Source organism: Capra hircus, chromosome 3 (genome assembly GCF_001704415.2).
Source record: "Capra hircus breed San Clemente chromosome 3, ASM170441v1, whole genome shotgun sequence".
Classification (NCBI taxonomy): Eukaryota; Metazoa; Chordata; class Mammalia; order Artiodactyla; family Bovidae; genus Capra; species Capra hircus.
In genome coordinates this window covers 100,161,870-100,187,832 of record NC_030810.1, presented here as the reverse complement: position 1 = coordinate 100,187,832, position 25,963 = coordinate 100,161,870, and the positions used below count along the sequence as shown (strand labels likewise).

Sequence of the window (25,963 nt, the reverse complement as noted above, 5' to 3'; positions counted from 1 at the left end):
ATATTTATGATACATATATCTTCTCTAGTGGCTCAGATGGTAAAGAGTCTACTTCCAATGTGGGAGACCCAGGTTTGATCCCTGGCTGGGGAAGATCCCCTGGAGAAGGGAATGGCAACCCACTCCAGTATTCTTGCCTGGAAAATCCCATGGACGGAAGAGCCTGGTGGGCCCCCATCCTTGGGGTCACAAAGAGTCCACACTAACACACTCACTCCCTCGTGATATATATAGTAATTCAATATAAATATCAATTTAAATAAACTGACAGAAATTTTCAGAAAGCTTGATAAACTGATTTTTAAAACTCATGTGGAAAAGTTAACAGGCACAAAACATTAAGACAACTTTGATAAAGAAGAATAAACATAAGAGTGACCCACCCTCTTAGACATTAAAACATATTCAAAGCTATTTTAATTAAAACCCTGTGTTATTGAAGGGGCAATAGGAAAGAGAACGCATTAGTGAGCTCAGAAACTGACCCATGTATAAATGGGGATTCTCATCTGGGTGAGAATTAGACAACAGTAGATCATGGATGTGGAGAAGGCGATGGCACCCCACTCCAGTACTCTTGCCTGGAAAATCCAATGGGCGGAGGAGCCCGGTAGGCTACAGTCCATGGGGTCGTGAAGAGTTGGACATGACTGAGCAACTTCACTTTCACTTTTCACTTTCATGCATTGGAGAGGGAAATGGCAACCCACTCCAGTGTTCTTGCCTGGAGAATCCCAGGGATGGGGGAGCCTGGTGGGCTGCCGTCTATGGGGTCACACAGAGTCGGACACGACTGAAGCGACTCAGCAGCAGATCATGGATGAGTTGTGTTGAAAAGAATAAAGCGGTTTTTCCTAGGAAATCACGGAGGAAACCAGGAGTACAGGAACTTATTCTTAATCTCTTCATAACTAAAATTTTCCATCTGAAAGTTGCTGTTTTTAGGTAAATTGAATAATCAAAATGATGAGACTTTAAAGAGTAAACTTGTACTCATGTTATTTTGCTGAGTTTGTTCTATTGATCTCTTTTACTGGGGGCTCTTTTTTGTTGGTTTACTGTACCCACTTTGTCTCCAAAACCATAGTGAGAGAGCTGGAGGTGGCACGCTTACTTAGATTTTAAATGAAACTGAAATGAAAGTTCACTTCCTCATTGTGGATGCCTCATGTGACAAGTTCCAATTTCTTTTTAAAGTCACTTTAGCTGAAGTCTCACTGCTGCCTTTGAAAACTTTGCAGAGAGCCCACCGCCAACATTCTTAGTCTGGGAGCACCTGCTTATTCTGTCACGTATGTACTGTCTGTTCCTCTTCTCCTGCTTGGTCCTTAAACCTTACATTGGTGTTCTTAGCTTGCTCTGCCTGCCAGGTTTTACATCGTTTCTTTGAGGAAGTAAACAATCATTCTCGCTCAATTTACCTCTTTTTTTTTTTGACTAAAAAGAATCCATTTTTGAAAAGCTTAATGTTGGCTTGAATATTTCAATCCTGAGGCTAACACATAGCTTTCTTTGGACTATAATTTGAAGATTTATATGGTTAAAAATACAGCTGTTTTGAATTAAAAAGGAGTGGAAAAGAAAGTAGAATCCAGTTTGAGGGAGTTAGTCACTGAACAGTCTCTTTGTATTAAATATAGAAGTGACATTTTCAAAAGTAGTTAACGCTTCTTTTTGAAGCAGATATTTTGATTTTTAGGGATAAAAAGGTTAAATGATCCAAGGATGTGAAAGTAGTACATAGGAGTTGTCTTTTTAACTACCTCTGAAGGTTGTGGATATTTGAATAGACCAGTTAAGGAGAGCTTGTGTATTCAAAATTTACCAAGATAAACTGATTTTTCAAAGGTTTTCCTTCTTCTTAAATATTATTAATATTTTGGAACAGAGAAAAGAGGATTTCCCTTGATTAGATTTGTTCTCAAATCCTGTAAAGTCCCTGCTTCCCTCATCTCCACATCCTCCCAAATTCGGATGTAAATTTGGTTTACCAGATATCAGGAAATTTTTTGGAAATCAAAATGCTATTTAGAATTGGAAGTGGCATTTTAGACAGACCTGCAGTTACTCCCTGTCAGTAGATAATCCAGAAGGTTTCCTGCATGATTCTGATTTGTAACATTGTCTCTTTGAGACTCTGCGCTGCTTCTTGTTGTTGAAAAAAAAGTACAGTCACATTAGATGCAGCTAATATTGAGTCTTCCGGTGTCCTCTTTCCTTTAACAGAATGAAATGGCTGATGTGGGCACTCCTGCTGTGCTCGTCTGCAATGGCACAAGTGCACAGAGACCCCACTCTGGATCATCACTGGGATCTCTGGAAGAAAACCTATGGGAAACAATACGAAGAAAAGGTGGATACGCTGCCGTTTGAGCAATTTGCTTTTACTTAAGTACCCTTACATGTTCTTTAAAAAAAAAATTTATTTATTTGACTGCACCAGATTTTGGGGCTTCCCAAGTGGCTCAGATGGTAAAGAATGCACCTACAAAGCAGGAGACCCGTGTTCAATCCCTGCGTTAGGAAGATCCCTTGGAGAAGGGAATGGCAACTCATTCCAGTACTCTTGCCTGGAAAATTTCATGGATAGTATAGGAGCCTGGCAGGCTACAGTTAATGGGGTCACAAAGAGTCGGACACAACTAAATGACTGTCACCAGGCCTTACTTGCGGAATGTGAACTCTTAGCTGTGGCATATGTGATCTAGTTCTCTAAGTAGGGATCGAACTCTGCACCCCACCCCTGCACTGGGAGCATGGACTCTTCACCACTGGGCCACCAGGGAAGTCCCTCCCCTACATATTTTGGCAAGCAGTGTCTTCAATAAATGTTACACACTCATTTTCTTACCAGATTCTCTTCTTGGCCCTAGAATTTCATCAGGAAACAAAAATTTCCTGTTTTTAGGGCACTTATATTCTAAAAGGAGAGACAGGAAAGAAGTAAATAAATAAGCAGATATATAATGGAGATGAGTTTGAGCAAACTCAGGGAGACAGTGAAGGACAGGGAAGCCTGGTATGCTGCCGTACATGGGATCGCACAGAGCTGGACATGACTTAGCCACTGAACAACAATATGATGCAAACAGTGGAAAAAAATAAAACAAGACCTAGGGGGTTGGAAGAGGCTCTTCGATGAAGGCTGTGAGGGGTTGGGAGTGATTATCTTACACAAGTGACAGTATGGTCAGGGAAGGCCTCGCATGGGAAGGTCCCAGGCCAAGAGGGAAAGAGTGCACGTTTGAGGAACAAAAAGACCTGACTTCAGTCCCTGGCACAGAGAAGCACTGGCAGATGTTATTTCTTGACTCTTGCTTCCCACTTTGTACTTTAGTTTTTATTTCTAAACATACTTCTTAATTGAGTTTAATACTTAATCCTGGTGCTTCAAATAACTAAGTCCTAAAACTATGATGATCTAGTCACTAAGTCATATCCAGCTCTTGCGAACTGCCAGGCTCCTCTGTCCATGGGATTCTCCAGGCGAGAATCCTGGAGTGGATTGCCATTTCCTTCTCCACCTAAAACTATAATATATGAGTTTGTAAGCAAAGATTATATAAATTTATTTATTTGATGTGATTTTTGTATAAAAATGCCCTGAGTTGTTTTCTTAGTAGTGATGAATTTCACCCTCACCCATTCCCCTTTATGGGCGAGGGTAAAAATTACAGGCCTCTAATTTCCATGTTAACCAAAGTTAAATGTGCAGTTAGCACCACTATCTGGTTAAATGAATGTTATCTTACTTTGTAATGATTCTAGTCCATTAGGAGGAGTGAAAGCGACTTTTGATTAGTACCCCACTATTAAAATCTCTCTCACAGTTCTCCTCTTTTTTTTTTCCTTTCCTATACTTCATTAGATTTGTCTTTATTTTATTTTTCACTCTAGTGGTTTGGAAGTGTATCTGTATATGTCTTTTACTAGGATAACAGTAAAATCTTGCTTGAAGGCAAAGGGACTGCTTAAACTTACTACCTAGACTTACTTACTACCTAGAACCAGCACTCAGGCCTTGGTTCTAACACTCAATGAAATTAGATGAAAAGAGTTGTTGCTGACTGCTCACTGGGCTATGGCTTATTGTAAACTATGGCCTTGTGGGTGGAGGTGAGGGTCAGCGTTTCTAAGAGGCACCATGTATATTGCATTCTATATAAATTAAGCTCCTGGAGGGCAAGAAAATCAGTAGCCTGAATATGAATTTATGCTGGATAAAATTAAGATAATAGGACCAAAGTTATTTTTTAAAGTATGAATAATGGAATGACATCTACATGAATGAAAAAGAAATTGTGAAATGTATTAGAAATCCAATTAGAAACCTCAGAAATGAAAAAATAGAGTCATTGAAATAAGAACTCGGTAAAAGAGGTAAACTCCAAACTGGAAAGAGCTGGATAGAATCAGATCTGGAAGATAGTACCGAGGTATTCACCAAGAAGGCAGCGCACAAAAATAAAATGGAAAAACTATGAAAATGTGGATAAGAGAGATGAAAGAAAGTTTGAGGCGCCAAATACATCTGATGGAATGATGATGCAGAAGCAATATTTGAAGGGATACTGGTTGAGAACTTTCCAGATATGGAAAAAAGAATGTTCCTGAATCCTCTAGTCGAAAGTGCTTTCCAGTCAAAAATACTACACAGAGGAAAATAAAGAAACCCATACCCACAAACATGTAGTGAAGCTGCAAAATATCAAAGAGAAAAAGAAAATCATATAAGTTACCGAAATTAGAAACATTACAATAATTAGACTGACAATAGGCCTCTAATCTACAATAATAGATACCAGAAGATAATTCAGAAATACCTTCAAATAACTGAAGAAAAACAGCTATAAATTTATAATCAGACTAAACTATTTTTCAAGAGTGAGTGTAGGGACTTCCCTGGTGGTCCAGTGGCTAAGACTCCCTGCTCCCAATGCAGGGGGCTCCGGTTCAATCCCTGGTCAGGGAACTAGATCCCGCATGCCACAACTAAAGATCCCGCATGCTCTAACAAAGATTCTGCAGGATTTTTTCTAAGACCTAAGACAGAGTGCAGTTAAATAAATAAATAATCAATTATATATATATATTTTTTAAAAAGATGTTTTAAAAGGCCTATAATGATTAAGTGAGTTTAGTACTTACAAAGAATATACTTCAACAAATTGCAATTTCTAAAAAAAAAAACTTTCTAGCATATTAAGGAAGTTCATTGTACATATCTAAATTGATATTAATCACCAAGAGAGCAATTAAGAGGAAGAGTTAAGATTGGTGTGCAATTTTTCCATTACACTTATTTATTCATATTCATTTATATGCATGCTCCCAGACAGATCCACATTTAATGGAATGCTTCATAATACATATATTTTCATTATTGAACATATTTGTGCAAGATTCAGTATAATGATGTTTTTTTATTTTAGAATGAGGAAGTAGCACGGCGTCTCATCTGGGAAAAGAATCTAAAAACTGTTATGCTTCACAATCTGGAGCATTCAATGGGAATGCATTCATATGAGCTAGGCATGAACCACCTGGGAGACATGGTAGGTAAATTATAAATAATCCTACATTCATCTTTGGGTAAACTGGATTTCTGTCTCCCCAAAGGCAATTTGAAGGTAAACAACAAAGGAATGTTTTATCTGTATATGAACATAAAATTAGAAAATAGAATTTAGGGACATAAGAATTTGCAGATTCCTTATTGATCTACACTGTGACCACTTTCCTTAATAAATCCCTTCTTTAGGGGAATATTTTAAACTCACAGACCACAGTTAATTTTACTTTTATTAATTCTAGAAAATATTGCCTTAAGACTACTCACAACATTTTAGAATACGTTACCATACTTATATAAATCTAAACTGATAATGTAATATGGTCCACCTGCTTTCTTAATGGGGGAGTGTGGGTATTAATATAAAGTAACCTTTCATTAGTTGTTAGATTCTGCTCTATCTTACAAAAAATTTTCACTGTGGCCAAAATTAAGAATAATAGTACCCTTTGGAAGAGAACACCCTAAGTGGATTAAATGCAAGAATCTTTTACCGTTCTTTGTCATAAGCAAAATCAGTTTAGTCCACTTTTTAGAGAACCCTTCTTATAAAATTCTGCTTTGCTTTGAAAGAAAAATATACCTCTCTGTAACTTTTAGGTTTTTATCTTTTCCTCTTCTCCTTCCCGATGTCTGACTGGGATGCTAACGGCAAAGTGTAGGACTAAAGAGACCTGGATAATTCACCTACCAGATAGTTACCTATGTTAGTCACAACTACCACTAATTTTTCTCAGTTAAACATATTCACAGTTATAATTTTCAAGATATTGACCAGAGGATATAAGTGAAAGGACATATGTGTATATCTTTGTAGACAAGTGAAGAAGTGATATCTTCAATGAGTTCCTTGAGAGTTCCCAGCCAATGGCCAAGAAATGTCACTTACAAGTCAAGCCCTAATCAGAAATTGCCTGATTCTCTGGACTGGAGAGAGAAGGGGTGTGTTACTGAAGTGAAATACCAGGTGAGTATTATCATCTTAGGCCTCTGTACCTCAGGCAGAGGTCTCTCTTCCTTAAATACTTAGTCTAGCTGTATCATTTAGCAGTGAATCTCATAGTCCCTTAGGTTACTTTCTAAATGTGTTTGCTATTCTTATCTTCCCAACTACACTGTGACCTTCTGAAGGGCCTGGACCACACATCATACTTTTCTTATTTCCCATAGTGCTGAGAATACCAACAGTTAGAGTCATTTTTGACTAAGCGAGAAACTGTGAACTTAGCAAATAGGTCTTTAAAAAAGACTTTTAGTGTTCATACTATCCATCAACTGCACTGGACCCTCCACCAGTCAGTTACTTGAGAAATAGTATCATATGTGTGAGAAAATTTCAATCAAAAAGTTTATTCCTCCATCGCACTTAGGAATTTCAGGATTGATAGAGAGGAAATAACTAAAGCTAAATGTGACCTGTAAATTGTACCAGTCAAGTTAGTTCTTGGCTAGGCTTACATTGCTAAGATAAGAAATATGGGCTTTATAAATGTGTTCCTATATTTTTGTATTTCCTTTAATTTGCTTATAAAAAAAGCTACAAAAATCCTAAATTAATTAGGGATAACTAAGGATAAAAGGCTTTTTAGGTGGTGGTGCTGGTGGTAAAGAACCTGCCTGCCATTGCAGGAGACACAACAGACGCGGGTTCAGTCCCTAGGTTGGAAAGATCCCCTGGAGATGAGCATAGCAATCCACTTCAGTATTCTTGCCTGGAGAATCCCATGGATAGAGGAGCCTTGCAGGCTCCAGTCCATAGGGTTGCAAAGAATCAGACATGACTGAAGCAACTTAGCACACAAGGATAAAACATATATATCACCTTGGAGCTCAGGATAAGGGAGAAGAATCAATGTCCTTCAAAGTTGCCCCAAGCCTGTGACCAAAAAAATATATATAAATTAGGAAACGAATGATACTGCTAATTTCATAATTCTTTTCCATCTAGATATTTTTCTTTCAACTAGTTTTGAGTTTCTCAGTGGAATTTTCTAAAAGTTTGAGAAGACCCAATAACTACCCATCTAAGTGTTCACTATAAATATTAATAATTTAATGAGCTCCTTTCTCTGAGTGCTTACATTTCAATGGGTGATTTTAGTTTAACCAAAAGCAGACTGAACTTGCTTCCTTCCAAGAGACAGCCAAGTGGAATGAGAGGAGGAGAGGGAGTGCAGTTATGATGTGGCTCAGGCCCCTGTGCACCTTTTTAAACTAAAGCAGCTTTGTGTTTTTCTATTTATGCTTCCTGGTAAAATAACTTATGATCAAAAAAATTCTACAGCTAAAAATGTCCAAAAAAATGCTACATTTGGCAGGAGGAAGGGTGTTTTAGGTCAAGGGAATCATCCTAGTTCCTCTCAAAAATCCCTTTCCTGTTGGCATCTATCTCCTCTATTATGGGGTAAAAATAGCTGGTATTTGGTACATGCTCAGTAAATACTATTTCTTAACATATTTGAATATGGCAATTATTCCGTGAGGTCAGCCATTCATAAATATTTATTAAAGTTAGACCTTGTTCCGGAGAACAATCATTGCCATGGTCTAAGGGGAGGGGAAACGGTAGAGGGGGAGGTTTTCCTGAACTGATGAAAGTGCTGACATGTTGGGAGTTGCGCAGTTTGCATTATGGAAGCCATCCTTGCTAACTATGATTGCCCTTGCGACTTTGTCTCTGTTGTAGGGTGCTTGTGGGTCTTGCTGGGCTTTCAGTGCCGTGGGAGCCCTGGAAGCACAAGTGAAGCTGAAAACAGGAAAGCTGGTGTCCCTGAGTGCACAGAACCTGGTGGATTGCTCAACTGTAAAATATGGGAATAAGGGCTGCAATGGCGGCTTCATGACAGAGGCTTTCCAATATATCATCGACAACAATGGCATCGATTCAGAAGCTTCCTATCCCTACAAAGCCATGGTGTGCCTGCAAGTTAACTTTTTGTGCTGCCCCTTGACCTTATGTTATCCCTCCAACTCACTGTACTAAACTTATCACCAAGCCGAGTGCTTGAGAAGCAGTGCTGCGTGGTATGTATGTGTGTGTGTATGTGAGAGAGAGAGAAGGAGAACGGACCTCAATCAAGAATCCCTAAATTCTTAAGAGTTCTCTTTCTTATGCAGCAGCCTTCTTAATTTATCAGTGGCACAATAATTTAAAACCAGCAGGTGGAGTTCATGCTTAAAAATGAATTTTCAGCAAACCTTCCTTAAAATTCTTTGTATATCTGCCTGGTATTTAAACTTTTTTGTCCTCCAAACTCCAGTGCTCAACCTTATTCTCAGATCATCAACCACACAATTCTTCTACCTTACTAAAAAGTGAAATAATGCTTTCCTCTTCCTCCAAGTCTCACCACACGTTTTGTTAAATGATATGACAGAAAATTTAGAAAAGATAAAAATATCACTCAAACTCTCCTACCTTAACCACTATTATTTTGGTTTATTTCTTTCAAGTTCTTTTTCCTATAAGGCATTTTTTAAAACCTAGTTGTATACACAACAAACGTGAATTTGCAACTTCCCCGTTCTCACTTGAGATATGGTATTTTTAAACCAATATTTGGGCTTCCCTTGTGGCTTAGAGGTAAAGAATCTGCCTGTCAATGCAGGAGACATGGGTTCAGGAAGATCCCCTGGAGGAGGGAAAAGCAACCCACTCCAGTGTTCTTGCCTGGGAAATCCCGTGGACAGAGGAGCCTGGCCACCTATAGTCCATGGGGTCATAAAAGAGTCAGCCACGACTTAGCAACTAAACAATCAAACCAATATTTAATCTGTAGATCATCTTGCAGGCATTATACCATCAAAAAGATTTTAAAACTCTAGACTAGAGTCTTAATGTAGTGTTTCCCTAACAATCCACCTAGAATCTGAGAGACTTTACCCTGGCAACTTTTGTACACATGAAGATGTTCACAATTTAAAGCAATAGAATAGTTCTATATTTCCTCCGTTACTGGTGAAACATAGAGCTATTAGGATTTAGAAGATTTTATATTTCTTTTTAAAAAAATAAGAAAGAGCCTTAGATACTTGAAAGGATGAATGAGGAAAGAAAACATATTTGCAATCCAGATCTAGGATACTGTCAATTTATAAAGAAAGTTGAAGTTCACTTCTTTATCTGACTTATCCTTTCCCCACAGGATGGAAGGTGCCAGTATGATGTAAAAAATCGAGCTGCCACGTGTTCAAGGTATATTGAACTTCCCTTCGGCAGCGAAGAGGCCTTAAAAGAAGCCGTGGCCAATAAAGGACCTGTGTCTGTTGGTATAGACGCGAGACAGACTTCTTTCTTCCTCTACAAAACTGGTAAAAACCTAGACGTATTACCCTCATGCTTTACACTGCCCTCACACTGGAGGAAAGAATGTCCACCTTCCCTATCACTCTGCCTCTGAATGCTTAGACTAGGTTAAATGGAATCCTCCACCTCATTTCACTTCATAAACGTATTTTTACACCCAGTTCTAATTAGTAAAATAAGACTTGAAAAAATTTACTAAGACTGCATGCCAGGTCCTATGCCAAATTCTTTCTGCACATTATCTCATTTAATCCCCATGTGTGCTTGTTGTTCAGTTGTGTCCGACTCTTTGCGATCCCATGAACTATAGCCTGCCAGACTCCTCTGTCCTTGGAATTTTCCAGGCCAGAATGCTGGAGTAAGGTGCCATTTCTTCCAACGGGGGATCTTCCTGACCCAGGGATCAATTATACCTCTTGCGTCTTCTGCATTGGCAGGCAGATTCTTTACCACTAGTACCACTTGGGAAGCCCCTTAATCTTTATAATAACCCTATTTACAGGTGAAAAAAAACACGTCTTAGACAGGTTAACCTACCTAAAGTCATACAGTCTGCAGGTGGTCAGCTGGGATGAGAAACTGTGCTGCCTGAGTCCAGAGCCTGAGCGCCTAGCCTCCGGGTCCACTGTGGAGTGTAGGGGCAGCACAGCAGAGTACCTGGAAACCGCCCACTAAGCACAGAACATCAGACTAAACAAACTAGAAGGTTATCATCCTGTTTTAAAGCCTCACCTTAAAGATCATTTAATGCAGTAAAGGATGAAAATGCATAAGAATTTAGGAATATCTACAAAGAAATACAATAATATAAGTTAAAAAAATATTAGGGCTCTTCCCCAGTGGTCCAATGGTTAAGAATCTTCCTTGCCATGCAGAAGATGTGGGTTTGATCCCTGGTGGGGGAATTAAGATCACATACGCCATGGAGCAACTGAGCCCGTGAACCACGACTAGAGAGTCTGTGCACCCCAACAAAAGATCCCATGGGCTATGACGGGGACACGACACAGCCAAATAGATCATTTTTTTTAAGTGGAAAAAGGTGGCAGTTCATCAAAGGAGCTTTCTGAGGGAACTGTGATTAACTTGATGCCAAACTTTGTGAAACCAAGAAGCAAACAATAGAAAAACCCAGTTGTGACAACTATAGCATTGAGGGCAAAGAACCATGAACTCTAAATAGTTTAAGCATGAGAGTATATGTTCCTCACATATATCCAAAACAGGCTAATAAGATAGTGTCGCACGCCACTCACTCTTTTTCTTTACCCATGTGTTATTCTCAGGTGTCTACTATGACCCCTCCTGTACTCAGAATGTGAATCACGGTGTACTAGTGGTTGGCTATGGTAACCTTAATGGGAAGGACTACTGGCTTGTGAAAAACAGGTAATGTATTCATACTTTAATGTATATTTAATCAAAATTGGTATCTGGACACAGGCACTTCTCTGTATCTTAATTTCTCCAAACTTAATATGTCCAGGGAACCCAGTACCCTCCTCACCATTTTGTTCCTTTTCAGAACTTCCCATCTCACTCAAAGGCAACACAACACAACATAGTTACCCCATTAGATACTATGAATTTGTCTTAGATCCTCCAGAACTAATCAAGCAATAAGTCAAATTAATTGTATGTCATGTCTGTTCTTGATCCTGCTGCCTCTCCACTTCTATTTGTTGCTCTAGTTCAGAGATCTCTTGCCTGGACTATCCCTGTAGCTTTCTAGCTGGCCTCCTTTACTTAAAAACCATTTTTTTAATTAAAAATTCTTTTGTACAATTTTTACAAGTTACTTTCCATTTATAGTTTTTACAAACTATCAGCTATGTTCCCAAGTTGGGGTAATACATCCTTGAGTCTGTCTTACACCCACTAGTTAGTACCACCCACTCCCCCGTACCCCCACGGAAAACCACTGCTTTGTTCTCAGTATCTGTGAGTCTGCTTCTTTTATGTTATACTCATTTGTTTATTGTATTTTTTAGATTACACATTTAAGTGATATCATATAGCATTTATTTTTCTCTGGCTAACTTATTTCATTCAGCATAATGTCCTCCAAGTCTACCCATGTTGCTGCAAATGATGAAATTTCAATATTTTTTATGATTAAGTAGTATTCCATTCAGAGAAGGCAATGGCACCCCACTCCAGTACTCTTGCCTGGAAAATCTCATGGATGGAGGAGCCTTGTGGGCTACAGTCCATGGGGTTGAAGAGTCGGACACGACTGAGCGACTTCACTTTCACTTTTTACTATCATGCATTGGAGAAGGAAATGGCAACCCACTCCAGTGTTCTTGCCTGGAGAATCCCAGGGACAGAGGAGCCTGGTGGGCTTCCGTCTATGGGGTCACACAGAGTCGGACACGACTGACATGACTTAGCAGCAGCAGCAGCAGCAGTATTCCATTATACATATATTGTTGATTGCTAAGTTGCTTCAGTCATGTCCCACTCTTTGAGACCCTATGGACTGTAGCCTGCCCAGCTTCTCTGTCCATGGGATTCTCCAGGCAAGAAAACTGGAGTGGGTTACCATTTCCTCCTCCAAGGGATCTTTCCAACCCATGGATCAAACCCACATCTCTTTGGTCTCCTGCATTGGCGAGACAGGTTATTTACTATTAGCACCACATGGGAATCATCTGTTGATGGGCATTTAGGTGGTTTCCATGTCTTGGCAACTGAAAATATGCTATGAATATTGGGGTGCATGTATCTTTTTGAATTAGTGTTTTTGCTTTTTCAGGATTTATACCCAGGTCTCCTTTACTCTTAAATCTGTCCCATATACTACTTTCAATCTGGTTTGTCTAGACTATAAGTTTAGAATTTTATCTCTTAGAACCAGTCAGTGTGAAATGAGTGTTCCTGAGTAGAAAAGACAAGTCACCTCTGTTTGGTCCCTACCTGTCCGTCAGCCTCAGTTCCTGGCAGTTTGTCTCATACTTTTCATTCTAGATTATTGAAACATACACAGTTACAGTTCCTATTCATATCATTTTATCTTCAATATCTTCTCATCTTGCTTGTTTTGGTCCCTCTGCCTGCAATATCACTTTTCCTCACTTGGTTTATTCCTTCTTTTCCTTCAAAACCAGCTTAGTCATTATCTATACCGGAAAGTTTTCCCTAAATCCTTGGGCTGGGCAAAATGTCTTTTTTTTTTTTTCTATGCAAATAAACTGTCCTTTGCATTCTAGAGTATTTTACACAATATATTTAAATTGTTCATTCACCTAACTATCACCCAAGTATTCTATGTATGCCTCTGGGGCAGAGATTATGTTGTGTCTTTGAATTCTTAGCATAGTATGTGGCACCCAACAGCCCCTCAATACATGCATTAGCAGTCTTCTCCAACACTACAGTTCAAAAGCATCAATTCTTTAGCTCTCAGCTTTCTTTATGGTCCAACTCTCACATCCATACATGACTAGTGGAAAAACCATGGCTTTGACTAGACACATCTTTGTTGGCAAAGTAATATCTCTGCTTTTTAATATGCTATCTAAGTTTGTCATAGCTTTTCTTTCAAGGAGCAAGTGTTTTTTAATTTCATGGCTTCAGTCACCGTCTGCACTGATTTTGGAGCCCCCCAAAATAAAGTCTGACACTGTTTCCATTGTTTCCCCATCTATTTGCCATGAAGTGATGGGACCAGATGCCATTATCTTAGTTTTTGAATGTTGCGTTTTAAGCCAGATTTTTCACTCTCCTCTTTCACTTTCATCAAGAGGCTCTTTAGTTCCTCTTCACTTTCTGCCATAAGGGTGGTGTCATCTGCATATCTGAGGTTATTGATATTTCTCCAGGCAATCGTGATTCCAACTTGTGCTTCATCCAGCCCAGCATTTTGCATGATGTACTCTGCATTTAAGTTAAATAGTTCAACCCCTAGCAGCCCTCAGATGTTTACGGAAAATACATAGTCTACAAATCATAAATAAACAAAAAGGTACTTTTCTACCTTTTCCACCTTGTGGCTCACAAGGAATATGGTAGTCTTTGCATAGCCCTTTGGGAAATAGTTGAAGTGATTAATATCTTGGTTCATTTAAAACCTATTCACAGCACTAATCAGCTTGGGTCCAAACCAGTGATAGCTTTTTAAAATGGAGCAATACTTTCACTTCTATATATCTTATTTACTCCCTACAGTAGGTATGCTAAATTCTCTTCTCTACTGAAGTTTCTTCTTGAAGATCATACATCTTTTAGGGTTTTAATTCAAAACCTCTTCTCAGCACTTGCTAATTTAATAAGCATTTACTAGGCATCTTACAATGGGATAGATAATATCTAGGCCATGGAAATACAAAAATTCATAAGAAGTTATCCTATTCTGTAAGGGCTCACAGCCCACTCGAGAATTAGAACAACAAAATACAATACATCATGATATGATATGTCTAGATTTTAGAATAAACTCAAGGGAAAATTATTCTCTATTTTTAGTAATACATTACCATCTTCAGATTATCAAAGCCTTAGTATCATCTTGTGCTCTTCCTTCTCTCCCTAAACCTACACAGCCCTGTCCTTCAGGCCTCTGATCACACTTTATATGGATGGGTTTTCTCTTTTCCTTTGCTAATGACATTACCTAATTCAGATTCAATTCACTCAGCTGTGGAAATTTCTTCTTAAAATATGTATCATCCAAACCTATGGTAAAAATTGTAAATAGTCCACCATTTTCATCAAAATAAAGCCTAAACTTCTGGCCAGTCATTCAAGGGTCTCCACTAAGTGACTTCAAACATAGCCTTCCAGACGTTTCTTCCACTATATTTTCATGTACCCATACTCACATTCTGGCCACAGTGAACCACTTTCTCATCATTCCCTAAATGCAGAGACACTTAGCTATTTCTAATTTGTTACTTATGCCATTTCATCCTTCTGAAATGGCCTTAAAGCCCATTGCTGCCTATAGAAACCCCACTGTCTGTGGTCAAATGGGCACCCTCATACATTCTGGCGGAAGGATTGTATAATTTTTATAATTCTTCTTGAAAGCAATTTGATAATATGAATCAAGAACTTTCTAACTGTTCATATTCTTCATCCAATTATTTCCATTTCTTGGAATGTATATGAAGAAAATAATCCTGAATTTTGGGAAAACTTCATACCTGATTTATGTAAATGTAGCATTTTTTTCTTTAATAGTGAAAACTAGTAAGCAACCAGAAATACCTAAAAATAGGTAGTATTAAATAAATTGTGATATAATCAGCCCATGTATTAGAAATTATATTCATTGAAATCATTATCAGTAACTGAATAAAATACTTGGAATATATGTTTAAATGGAAATATATATATAAATACAATATTTATATTCAGTATAAGTATTAAGTTTATAGCTCATTTCTCTGATATATATTATATTAAAGGACCAGAAAGAATTATACCAAATGTTAATGATGGTTGTCCTGGGGACTTCCCTGGCAGTCCAGTGAGTTAAGACCCCATGCTTCCCCTACAGGGGATGTTGGTTCCAACCCTGGTCAGGGAACTAAGATCCTACATGCCATGCATGGCTAAGGAAAAAACTGGGATCCCAAATGCCTTGTGGCACAGCAAAAAATAAAAAGGTTGTCTTTGTCTTCCTTTATGTATTTTTGAAATTATCTTTAACAAATCACTTATTATTTTTAAAATTATTTTTAAAACTTATTAAAATTCTATTTATTCTTCAAAACCTACCCTGAATGGTATCTTCTCCATACCCCATTCATTAACTCAGAATTATTTCTCTAACTTCTAAGCTCTAGCAATACTTTATGGATTCTATTATAGCATTTAGCAAATTGTTCAGTTCAGTTCAGTCGCTCAGTCGTGTCCGACTCTTTGCAACCCCATGAATCGCAGCACGCCAGGCCTCCCTGTTCATCACCATCTCCCAGAGTTCACCCAGACTCACGTCCATCGAGTCCGTGATGCCATCCAGCCATCTCATCCTCGGTCGTCCCCTTCTCCTCTTGCCCCCAATCCCTCCCAGCATCACAGTCTTTTCCAATGAGTCAACTCTTCTCATGAGGTGGCCAAAGTACTGGAGTTTCAGCTTTAGCATCATTCCCTCCAAAGAAATCCCAGGGTTAATCTCCTTCAGAATGGACTGGTTGGATCTCCTTGCAGTCCAAGGCACTCTCAAGAGTCTTCTCCCACACCACAGTTCAAAAGCATCAATTCTTCGGCGCTCAGCCTTCTTCACAGTCCAAGTCTCACATCCATACATGACCACAGGAAAAACCATAGCCTTGACTAGACAGACCTTAGTTGGCAAAGTAATGTCTCTGCTTTTGAGTATATTATCTAGGTTGGTCATAACTTTTCTTCCAAGGAGTAAATTGTAGCTTCTATTATAGCTATTTCTAAAAATCATGCTCTGTTCACTAAAATATAAACTCCTCAGTGGTAGAATAGTCTCTTGCTCCTGTTTATATCTTCATTTCATACATTGATTCAACAAACATATATTGAGCACCTACCATGCACCAAGTATAGTGTTAGACAATGAAAAATACAGCCTTTCTCTATCATCCTTCAAGATTGTTTTTTTGGCCGGGGGGGGGGGTGCTTCCCTGATAGTTCAGTTGGTAAAGAATCCCCCTGCAATGCAGGAGACATCAGTCCGATTCCTGGGTTGGGAAGAGTCCCCTGGAGAAGAGAAAGGCTACCCACTCCAGTATTCTGGTCTGGAAAATTCCATGGACTCTAGAGTCAATGGGGTTGCAAAGAGTCAGACATGACTGAGCGACTTTAAAAAATTTAAAAAAAAAAATCCCTCAAGATACTCATGCTCTAAAACGTAGAGACAAGGAAACAGGCAGATACAGGTGACCATCCCAATAGAACGTAATAAATGCTAAGATGGGGGTATGCGTCCATTGCAGTGGAAGCACGGACGAGTTCCTGGCCTAGCCTGAGGAGTCTGGGAAGGCCTTTTAGCCAGATTATTTGACTGAATCTTGAAGGAGGAGAAAGAAATGGCCAGACGAAGAAGGGTAATCAGAACAGAGGAAGGTAAATGTGCCAAAGTCCAAAACTGAGAGAAAGTAAATGAGTTGAGAACACTGCAGCCTGTTAGATGTGAGATAGGAAGGGAAAAAGTTATGAACAACCACAACAATTGCTGGCCCAACAAAGACAGATTGGACATAATCATGACTTACAGGCTCCACAGAGGTTTACTCAAACAAAGCCCTCTTAATATCATCAAACTTGTTCTTAATGCTCTCCTGAAAGGTTAGATTCTATGTGATTTCCAATGATACCAAGTTAACCTTCAGTAGAAGAATGTGGAGGTCTTCCTCTAATTGGCCTCTTCTTTTTTTTATTTTCCTGTTGTTTCTACTTAATCTTTTTGGTATGTATATAACACTGTTCTATGTCCCTGAATTTTTCTCCCTTTCTGGATATGAGTATTTAGCTCCTTTTTATAATACAGTATAGTATAATAAATAGAAGCATTAACTTTGAAGTCAGGGAGACCTTACTTAGAATTTACTGTCTGTGTAACCTTAGGCAAGTTATTTAACATCTTATTTAATATCTTGAATAAATTTCAGTTTTCCCATTTGTAAAATGGGACTAATAGTCTCAAGATTACTATAAGGATTAAACAAGGTTATGTAAAACATTTATCACATAGTATCTGGCACAGATCATGTATAATAAATCATAGTTATTATTTTTTATTATTCCTCCTTTAAATTCCTATTAAGAGAATATGATCTGATATAGAAAATTATGCCCTCAGCAATATCCCAATGTAAATGCAGTTAAAAGTTTTACAGAATGTTTTCATAATGTCTAGCAATATACGTAAATGAATTAATACCAAAATATACTTGAGTAAAAATTATTTTATGGGAGCCAAAATAATGCAAAATACCTGATTATAAACCCTCTGATGGTTTGACTGAATCCAGGAATAAAGCTAGAGCGTATAAGTGAAGAATGATGAACTACATATTTCTCCAGGGACATCTCCCTAAATATTAGGCACTAGAGATTTTTGAGGTTAAACTACCTAAGAAGATCCTTAGTTATTTGGATAGTCTATGTTGCCAATGATAGGCAGATCTATAAATTTAGAAAGCTAGCTGAACTAGAGATACAACTGCTATGGACTTAGAAAAATTTAGGAGCCTGACAAGGACACATTGGTCAGACTGCCCTCAAGATGGACCAAGATTGTCTTTGCAGAAAAAAGGGAGGAGTTTTATTTAATATGCAGATCAATGAGAAATGGAGGCTCCACGGTTATTGGGCATAAGACAACTTTGACCTGAGGAAAAAGTTAAAGGTATTAACTATGTGCCCAATAGATCTTTAAACACACATGTATTCACATACACACAGTCACGTAAACATACACACCAAAAACTAAGTACCCAGGATGCCTTGAAGCAATACCTGTGACCTCTCTAAGATAAACAGTTGTGAAACAGATGGGCTTCTAGGTAATGCAGTAAGTTGATGGAGTAGGTTGGGAGTGGGTACAGAAATGACTCCTCTTTATCCTTCCTGCTAAGTCACTTCAGTCGTGTCTGACTCTGTGTGACCCCATAGACGGCAGCCCACCAGGATCCCCCATCCCTGGGATTCTCCAGGCAAGAACACTGGAGTGGGTTGCTATTTCTTTCTCCAATGCATGAAAGTGAAAAGTGAAAGGGAAGTCACTCAGTTGTGTCTGACTCTTCACGACTCCATGGACCGCAGCCTACCAGGCTCCTCTGTCCATGGGATTTTCCAGGCAAGAGTACTGGAGTGGGGTGCCATCGCCTTCTCCGTCTTTATTTTTAAGTTATTAAAATGTAAGCTAGGAAAAAGGAATACTCCATTTTCCGTCACTGAAAACTTGTCTGATCTTTCAAGAGATCCTGACTTTCAGTGTAGAGTTAGGGTACAGGTTTTACATGAAACATTATAAGAATCTATATTAAATTCATACATACTGCCTCTTCTCAATGGAATCAAAGGCTGAAATAAGATCTAAAAGGAAAAAAGTTTCAACCTAGTGATTTTTCTTAGAAATTTCCATATAAAAAGATTAAGAATATACTTATTGATTTATAACTCAAGACAGGTATTTATTACACCATTTCACTGAAATCACTCTTGCCCAGATTGCCACTCACCTCCATCTTGCCTCATTAAACACTTTTCAAGTCTCATCTTACCTGCCCTTTTAACGTTTGATGTATAATTTCTCTCTCTGTTCTGAAACTCTTTATTTAACTTCCAGAGGACCACATTCTTCTGGCTTTCCTCCTCCTCTGCTTCAGTCTCTTGAGTTCCTTAGTTCCTTTTTTTACTTCTTACTTCTAAACATTAGACCTCAGTTCCCTATCTCTCTCAGCTCACTCCTCAGATGATCTCATTTAGTCTCATGGTTTTAAACATCATGTATGTGCTGAGGACTCTTCCCTTTATAGTTGAGTGTTAGACTCCATGTCCAACTGTCTACCATTTGACCTCTTCACCTGTGCGTCTCTGCTGCTGCTGCTGCTGGTATGTCACTTCAGTCGTGTCTGACTCTGTGTGACCCCATAGATGGCAGCCCACCAGGCTCCCCCGTCCCTGGGATTCTCCAGGAAAGAACACTGGAGTGTCTCTAGGCCTCTTTAATTTAACATGTTCAAAATAGAACTCTTGACTCTCTGCTACTGCCCCAATTTCCTCCATCTTGGTAAATGCCAACAGCATTTACTCCAGGCCAAAACATTACAGCCATCTTTTCTTTCTTCATATGATATCCTACATCTAATCTATCAGCAAATCCTGTCATTTCTACCATCACTAAATTACCCCAAATCGTATTATGTCTCAATACCTCTACTGTTACCACTCTAGTTCAAGCCACTGTGCATCTCTCTTGGTCTACTGCAATAATCTCCCAACTGATAGTCACTTTCCCTCTCCTTTGCCTATAGTCAATCCTCTACATAGTAGCCAGAATGATCTTTTTTAAATCAAAAAAACAAATTTTATTACTCTTCTACTCTAACCTCTCTCATGGCTTCCTCTACACTCAGAATAAAACCCATGATAAGTAAAGCATGACATTATCTGGACTCAACCTGCCTCTCCAACCACCTCTCCAAATCCTTTCTCCTCTCTCACTCAGCTTTGGGTACATTAGACTTATTGCTGTTTCTCAGACATACCAAGATTATCCCCAGCTCTTTCCCCAGGTCTTTGCATCACTTGTACCTTCACTTTTCTTAGGTCTTTGCTCAAATATTTCCTCAGATAAGCATCCTCTGACTATATTATCTAAAATGCAGCCCTGGGGAATTCCACGGCAGCCCAGTTGTTAGGACTCGGTGCTTTCACTACTTGCCCACGTTTGATACCTGGCCAGGGAACTAACGTCCTACAAGCTATGTGGCACAGCCAAAGAATAAAATAAAATATAGCCCTGACTCCCAACACTTTGCATCCCCTTACCATTTATTTTTCTTTATACTGAAAGAAGGTGACAGTTTTAGTCGCTCAGTCATGTCCAACTCTTTGGAACCCTATGGACTGTAGCCCACCAGGCTTCTCTGTTGATGGAATTCTCTAGACAAGAATACTGGAGTAGGTAGCCATTCCCTTCTCCAGGTTCTTTATGGTACTTATATCATATTACATATTTCTTTGATTATTGTATGTTTCCCATGTAGAATGTATATAGGCTTTAAAAAGACTTTGTCTACCTTGTTTACCTCCATAATCCTAATGCCTAGAGTAGTGTCTGGCACAGCCTAGAAAGTTCAAAGCTGTAATTTGTCAGAAAGGAAATCAGCATGTATTTTAGAAGGAATTTCTGATAAGTTAGTGTCTATAGTATGCAGGGAGAAAGTAGAGGGACCAAACACCCTATTTTGTTACCAAGACGTTTCCCAGGCCACAAGACTTTGTGATTTTTTAAATGCTATTTCTTTATTATTGCTTATTTACTTTATTTTTGGCTCTGCTGGGTCTTCATTGCTTTACACGGGCTCTCTCTACTTGCAGTGAGCGGGGGCTGCTCTTCCTTGCGGTGGGCAGGGTTCTCATTGCAGTGGCTTCTCGTGTGGAGCACAGCCTCTAGGGCACCTGAGCTGCAGTAGTTGCAGCACACAGGCTTAGCTGCTCTGCAGCATGTGGAATATTCCAAGACTAGGGATCAAACCCATGTCCCCTGCATTGGTCAGTGGATTCTTACCCACTGCACCACCAGGGAAGCCCATAGGATTTTATTTTTAAAACCAGGACAATCCTAGGCAATATGGAACTGTTACTCACCCTAGGAAAAGCACCACATATTTTTAAAGGGGTTGGATTCCCCTTTGAGTCCAATCTGATGGACTTATACTTGGATAAAAACAAAAACAGCCATCTCTACTTGTCGAGCATTTACTACAGACACTGTGCAAGCACTTTAAATACATTTTCTCATTTAATTTCTAAGGTAATCTATAATATAGGCATTTTATCCCCTTAACACAGGATAGGAAGCTCCTGATACTGAGAGAATTAAGAAACTTGCCCAAAGTTGAACAGTTTGAGTGAAAGGTCTATAGAGTTATTAAAAGTAAACAACTTGGTAAGGACTGAAATGAACATTTGGAACTGATCTTGCACAATTCTGAAGACAAAAATTTGTCCTCAAATATTTATCTAGCTTGAGGTTTTTAATCAGTTGTATTTTTAAAAACAGAGTTAGCAGTACTCAGCCAAAAAGAGATCTGGGATGTTCTACAAAGTTGGGCCAGTTGACCTTCTCTGGGACTGGGACTGAATTGAATTGGATATTGAATGGGATCAGGGACTGATCAATCTCACTGACTAAGTTCATATTACTAGTCATAAGAGCCTCCACTCAACTTTCATTACCAGAACTTAAGTCTAAATTCAGTTTATCTAAAATTTTTACCTATTTTTTAGGCAGTAAAAAGATCCTGGATGTTCTGGTTTGAATTCCTTTCCCTATACTACCTCACTCACAGGAAGAATGTAGAAAAAAGGATAGTTTAAAAGTTAGTATAGGCTTTGGCATAAAAGCCTAGATTTGAACCCTTGCTTTGCAATTAACCACTTGCATGACTTTGGGCAAGCCACTGTACCTCTGCCTGTTTTTGTCTTTAGTAAAAAGAAGATAATATACCTACCTCATAGGATGATGATTAAATGAGATAATATATGTTAAGCTACTTAGCACAGAGTAAGTGCTCAATAAGTGGTGGCTATTGATACTAATAATAGCTTAGCCAGAGTTTATTATTGCTTTTGCTTTCGAACTGGATACTAAAAACCTACATCCATTGATGAGAGGTGGCAGTGGAGTTTGGGTTTTATTCTCAAGGTATTAGGGAGGCATTCAAGAATTTTAAACGGGAATGGCAATAAATGAAAGGAATCAAAAAAGGAGCCCAGTGAGTTCTCTGGAGGTCCAGTGGTTAGAACTTGGTGTTTTCACTGCAGGGCCCTGGCTGAATCCCTGACCAGAGAACTGAGATCCTCCAAGACATGTGTATGACGTGGGTGCTCAGTCACTCAGACATGTCTGACTTTCTGGGACCTTTTGGACTGTACCCCTCCAGGCTCCTCTGTCCATGGGATTTCACAGGCAAGAATACTGGAGTGGGTTGCCATTTCCTACTCCAGAGGATATTCCTGACCCAGGGATCAAACCTGTGTCTTCTGCATCTCCTGCTTTGGCAGGCAGATTCTTTACCACTGAGCCACCAGAGAAGCCTGTGGTGAGGCAAAAAAAAAAAAAAAAAAAAAGCCCATAAGAGAGTTTAAGAAAGAGTGATCAGAGAGAGAAGAGAAAATCAGGATACAGTAGTATTTTAAAGCCAAGAGGGAAGTGAGGTGAGAGTTGTAAAAGTGAAAATCACAGTTGTGTCCTACTCTTTGTGACCCCATAGACCATACAGTCCATGGAATTCTCCAGGCCAGAATAGTGGAGTGGGTAGCCTTTCCCTTCTCCAGGGGGGTCTTCCCAACCCAGGAGTTGAACCCAGGTCTCCTGCATTGCAGGCAGATTCTGTACCAGCTGAGCCACAAGGGAAGCCTGAGATGAGAGTAGATAACTGTGTTAAATGGTATGAGAGAGAGAGAAATAACACCTGAAGATTGTCTAGTGAATGGCTGATACATAGAACATTTAAGGCCTATTGAAGAACAGCTACTTTAAATTATGCCACTTGTCTTTTTCCAATAAGCCAGCATGTCTTAGTTTCTCCACTGCAGGCAAAAACACAACCTTCCTTTGAGTACTGAGCAAAAATTTGCAACAACTTCCCTTTGCCTAGGGAGTTAAGCATGTTCCTCAGTCTGCTGTTCTATGCTCTGTATAACTTGGCCCCAAACCAACCTTCTATCTTCTTTTCCCACTGGTTTCCTAAGGATGTTTAATTTTCTTTTCAACTGAATTCCTTGCTGCTCTTCAAATAAAATCACAGTATTCTAAGCTTTTATTTGTATGCTAGTTATAGCACAGTTCATACAGAGTATGAATTTTGCCTTATATTATAATTATCTGTATAATTATAATTATATAATTATAAAATCTCAGAATAATAAAGAACCTCACAAGTCATTTCTCTTGCAAGGATTTTGTCAATTTTTTTTACTAGTATGTGAAAAAGGGAGAAAAAAATATTTTGGTGAGTCTTTCATAAATCTAAATTTATTTGATTCAAAGGACTATCCTTAGAGATCATGTCCCCTCAAGTTTTGTTTTTGGTGTTAAAATTTCCTTTCTTTTACAATATGATGGTGATAATAAAGAGTTTTTCTTTTTAATGTCTGCTGCTGCTGCTGCTAAGTTGCTTCAGTCGTGTCTGACTCTGTGCGACCCCATAGATGGAAGCCCACCAGGCTCCCCCATCCCCGAGATTCTCTAGGCAAGAACACTGGAGTGGGTTGCTATTTCCTTCTCCAATGCATGAAAGTGAAAAGTGAAAAGTGAAAGTGAAGTCGCTCAGTTGTGTCCAACTCTTAGCGACCCCATGGACTGCAGCCCACCAGGCTCCTCCATCCATGGGATTTTCCAGGCAAGAGTATTGGAGTGGGGTGCCATTGCCTTCTCCTTTTAATGTCTAGTACTTGCTAATTTAAAAACTGGTAACTTTATGTCAATCTGCAACAGTTTTTGAAATTCTTAAAGTCTGTGAAATGTTAAAGTCATGAACCACTGATCTCCTCTAACCCTTATCTGACCCAGAAATTCCCTCTCTAGCAACATCTCTAACAAGTTATGTAAACCTCTGATTGAACACTTCCAGTGCCAGGGAGCTCATCTCCTCCCAAGGTAGCATATTCCATTTTTTTTTACAGATTTAACTGTAAACAAGTCTGAGCTCCACTTCAAAAAGGTGTTTGAGAGCTACTCTTTTAGAAAACTCCTGTCCTATGCCTTTTCCCTACTGATCTCTCAAAATATTTCTACATGACACTCTGAAGAAATTGAAGTTTGATAGGAAGTCATCGACTTTGATCCTGTTATACAAAAATACTTCAAGATGGGGCCTTGGAAAATATAATAAAACTCATTCTATGCAGAAGCAGGAGGATTTATAGGTTTGTAATGAAACATATTATTTTCCTAGGTATTAAATTAGGTATTAATCTGTTCAATATAGCAATAAAACCTATCAAACCATCCTTTGAAAATTGCCTGAAAGCATTGGGGAAATTATTATATATTATGTTATTCTAATTTTGCTTTATAGATTCTCTTATATAATCACTTTAGGAGAAAAGCAATCTAGGATTGAAAATTGATAATGCGATTTGTTTATATTCATTTGTAATTTTGTGTTACTTCTTTTTCTAAAGCTGGGGCCTCAACTTTGGTGACCAAGGATATATACGGATGGCAAGAAATAGTGGAAATCACTGTGGGATTGCTAATTTTCCTTCTTACCCAGAAATCTAGAGGACCTCTTTGTTTTATAACAATTCAAGAAAAAAGAACCACTTTCTCACAATTTAATTTTACCTGCTGTAACAGTAGAAATAAGTGCGATATGATCAATATATATTTACTGTACTAACAGAAAATATAGCTTGATTCATCTACTTTTTTTAGCTTTGCAGATCTTGGGGAAAAGTTTGCTACGTAAATTAATAATGTATAATAGATATAATTGTATGAATGTTAGTCAACTGAGACAATCTGTCGTGTTTATCACTCTCTTCTTTGTCCTTTTAAGTTCCCTAATATGCTGTTGAAACTTGATGGCATATAGATGCTTAATAAATATGTCTTTTCAACTCTGTATCATTACCACACACCATTCTCTTTTATTCTTAAGTAACTATTATAATCTGTTATAAGAATATAAATTGTATGCTGGTGATGTGCTATGGCAACTTTATGGAAGAAACTATTAGATTATTAATGTCCTGAGATTGTATCTTTGCACATAAAAGGATTCAGTAAATATTTTAAAATCAGCAATGTCAAAGAAGACAAATGCTAATGAGACCATCTATTTTCAAGCACTTTGTAAGAATTATTTTATTGATCAACAATAAATATACTAATTCAAATTATTTTTACCTAAGTCATTAGCAATTTGGCCAGTACCTTTTGGGGGCAAAAAGTCAACCTGAATAAATAAACAAACTGCATTTCTTTAAAATAATGCATTGCCCATATTTTATCTAATTTGGATTGATATTCCTCACACCTGCTCCAGATTAAGAGACAGTTCCTGAAGAGGTAGCAGGAACTTTAAATTGTCTAAGTTCATGTCTATGATATGAAAAATGGATGGGATGATGCCATCAGTATATCATAAACTGAACTTAAACTAATCTTTGGTTCCCTTGTCACAAAGTACACTTTAACGAAAAAGAATTGCTCACTATAAAAACATGGTAGTAACATATGACTATCATCAAAACTGTAGAAAAACATTGTAGTTTAAAAGTATTTAGTTGACAGCACTTCCCTGGTGATCCAGTGGCTAAGACTCTGAGCTCCCAATGTAGGGGACCTGGGTTCAATCTCTGGTTAGAAAACTAGGTCCCACATGCCACAAGTAAGACCCTGCCCAGACAAATAAATAAATAAA

At 38.5% G+C, this 25,963-nt stretch overlaps 1 protein-coding gene across 2 annotated transcripts; it reads left to right on the top strand.

The window, feature by feature from the left end:
* Positions 930-25,450, top strand: CTSS (cathepsin S). 2 transcript variants are annotated; one of them, XM_013962433.2, is made up of 9 exons: positions 930-945; positions 1,198-1,292; positions 2,227-2,353; positions 5,433-5,555; positions 6,390-6,539; positions 8,259-8,486; positions 9,718-9,883; positions 11,165-11,267; positions 24,720-25,340. In XM_013962433.2, the coding sequence occupies exons 3-9, from the start codon at positions 2,228-2,230 to the stop codon at positions 24,817-24,819; spliced, it is 996 nt and encodes a 331-aa protein (XP_013817887.2). In that variant the 5' UTR covers positions 930-945; positions 1,198-1,292; position 2,227; the 3' UTR covers positions 24,820-25,340. The 2 variants fall into 2 exon arrangements, with proteins under 2 accessions (XP_013817887.2, XP_005677714.2); XM_005677657.3 differs by lacking the exon at positions 930-945 and having other exon boundaries at positions 1,165-1,292; positions 24,720-25,450.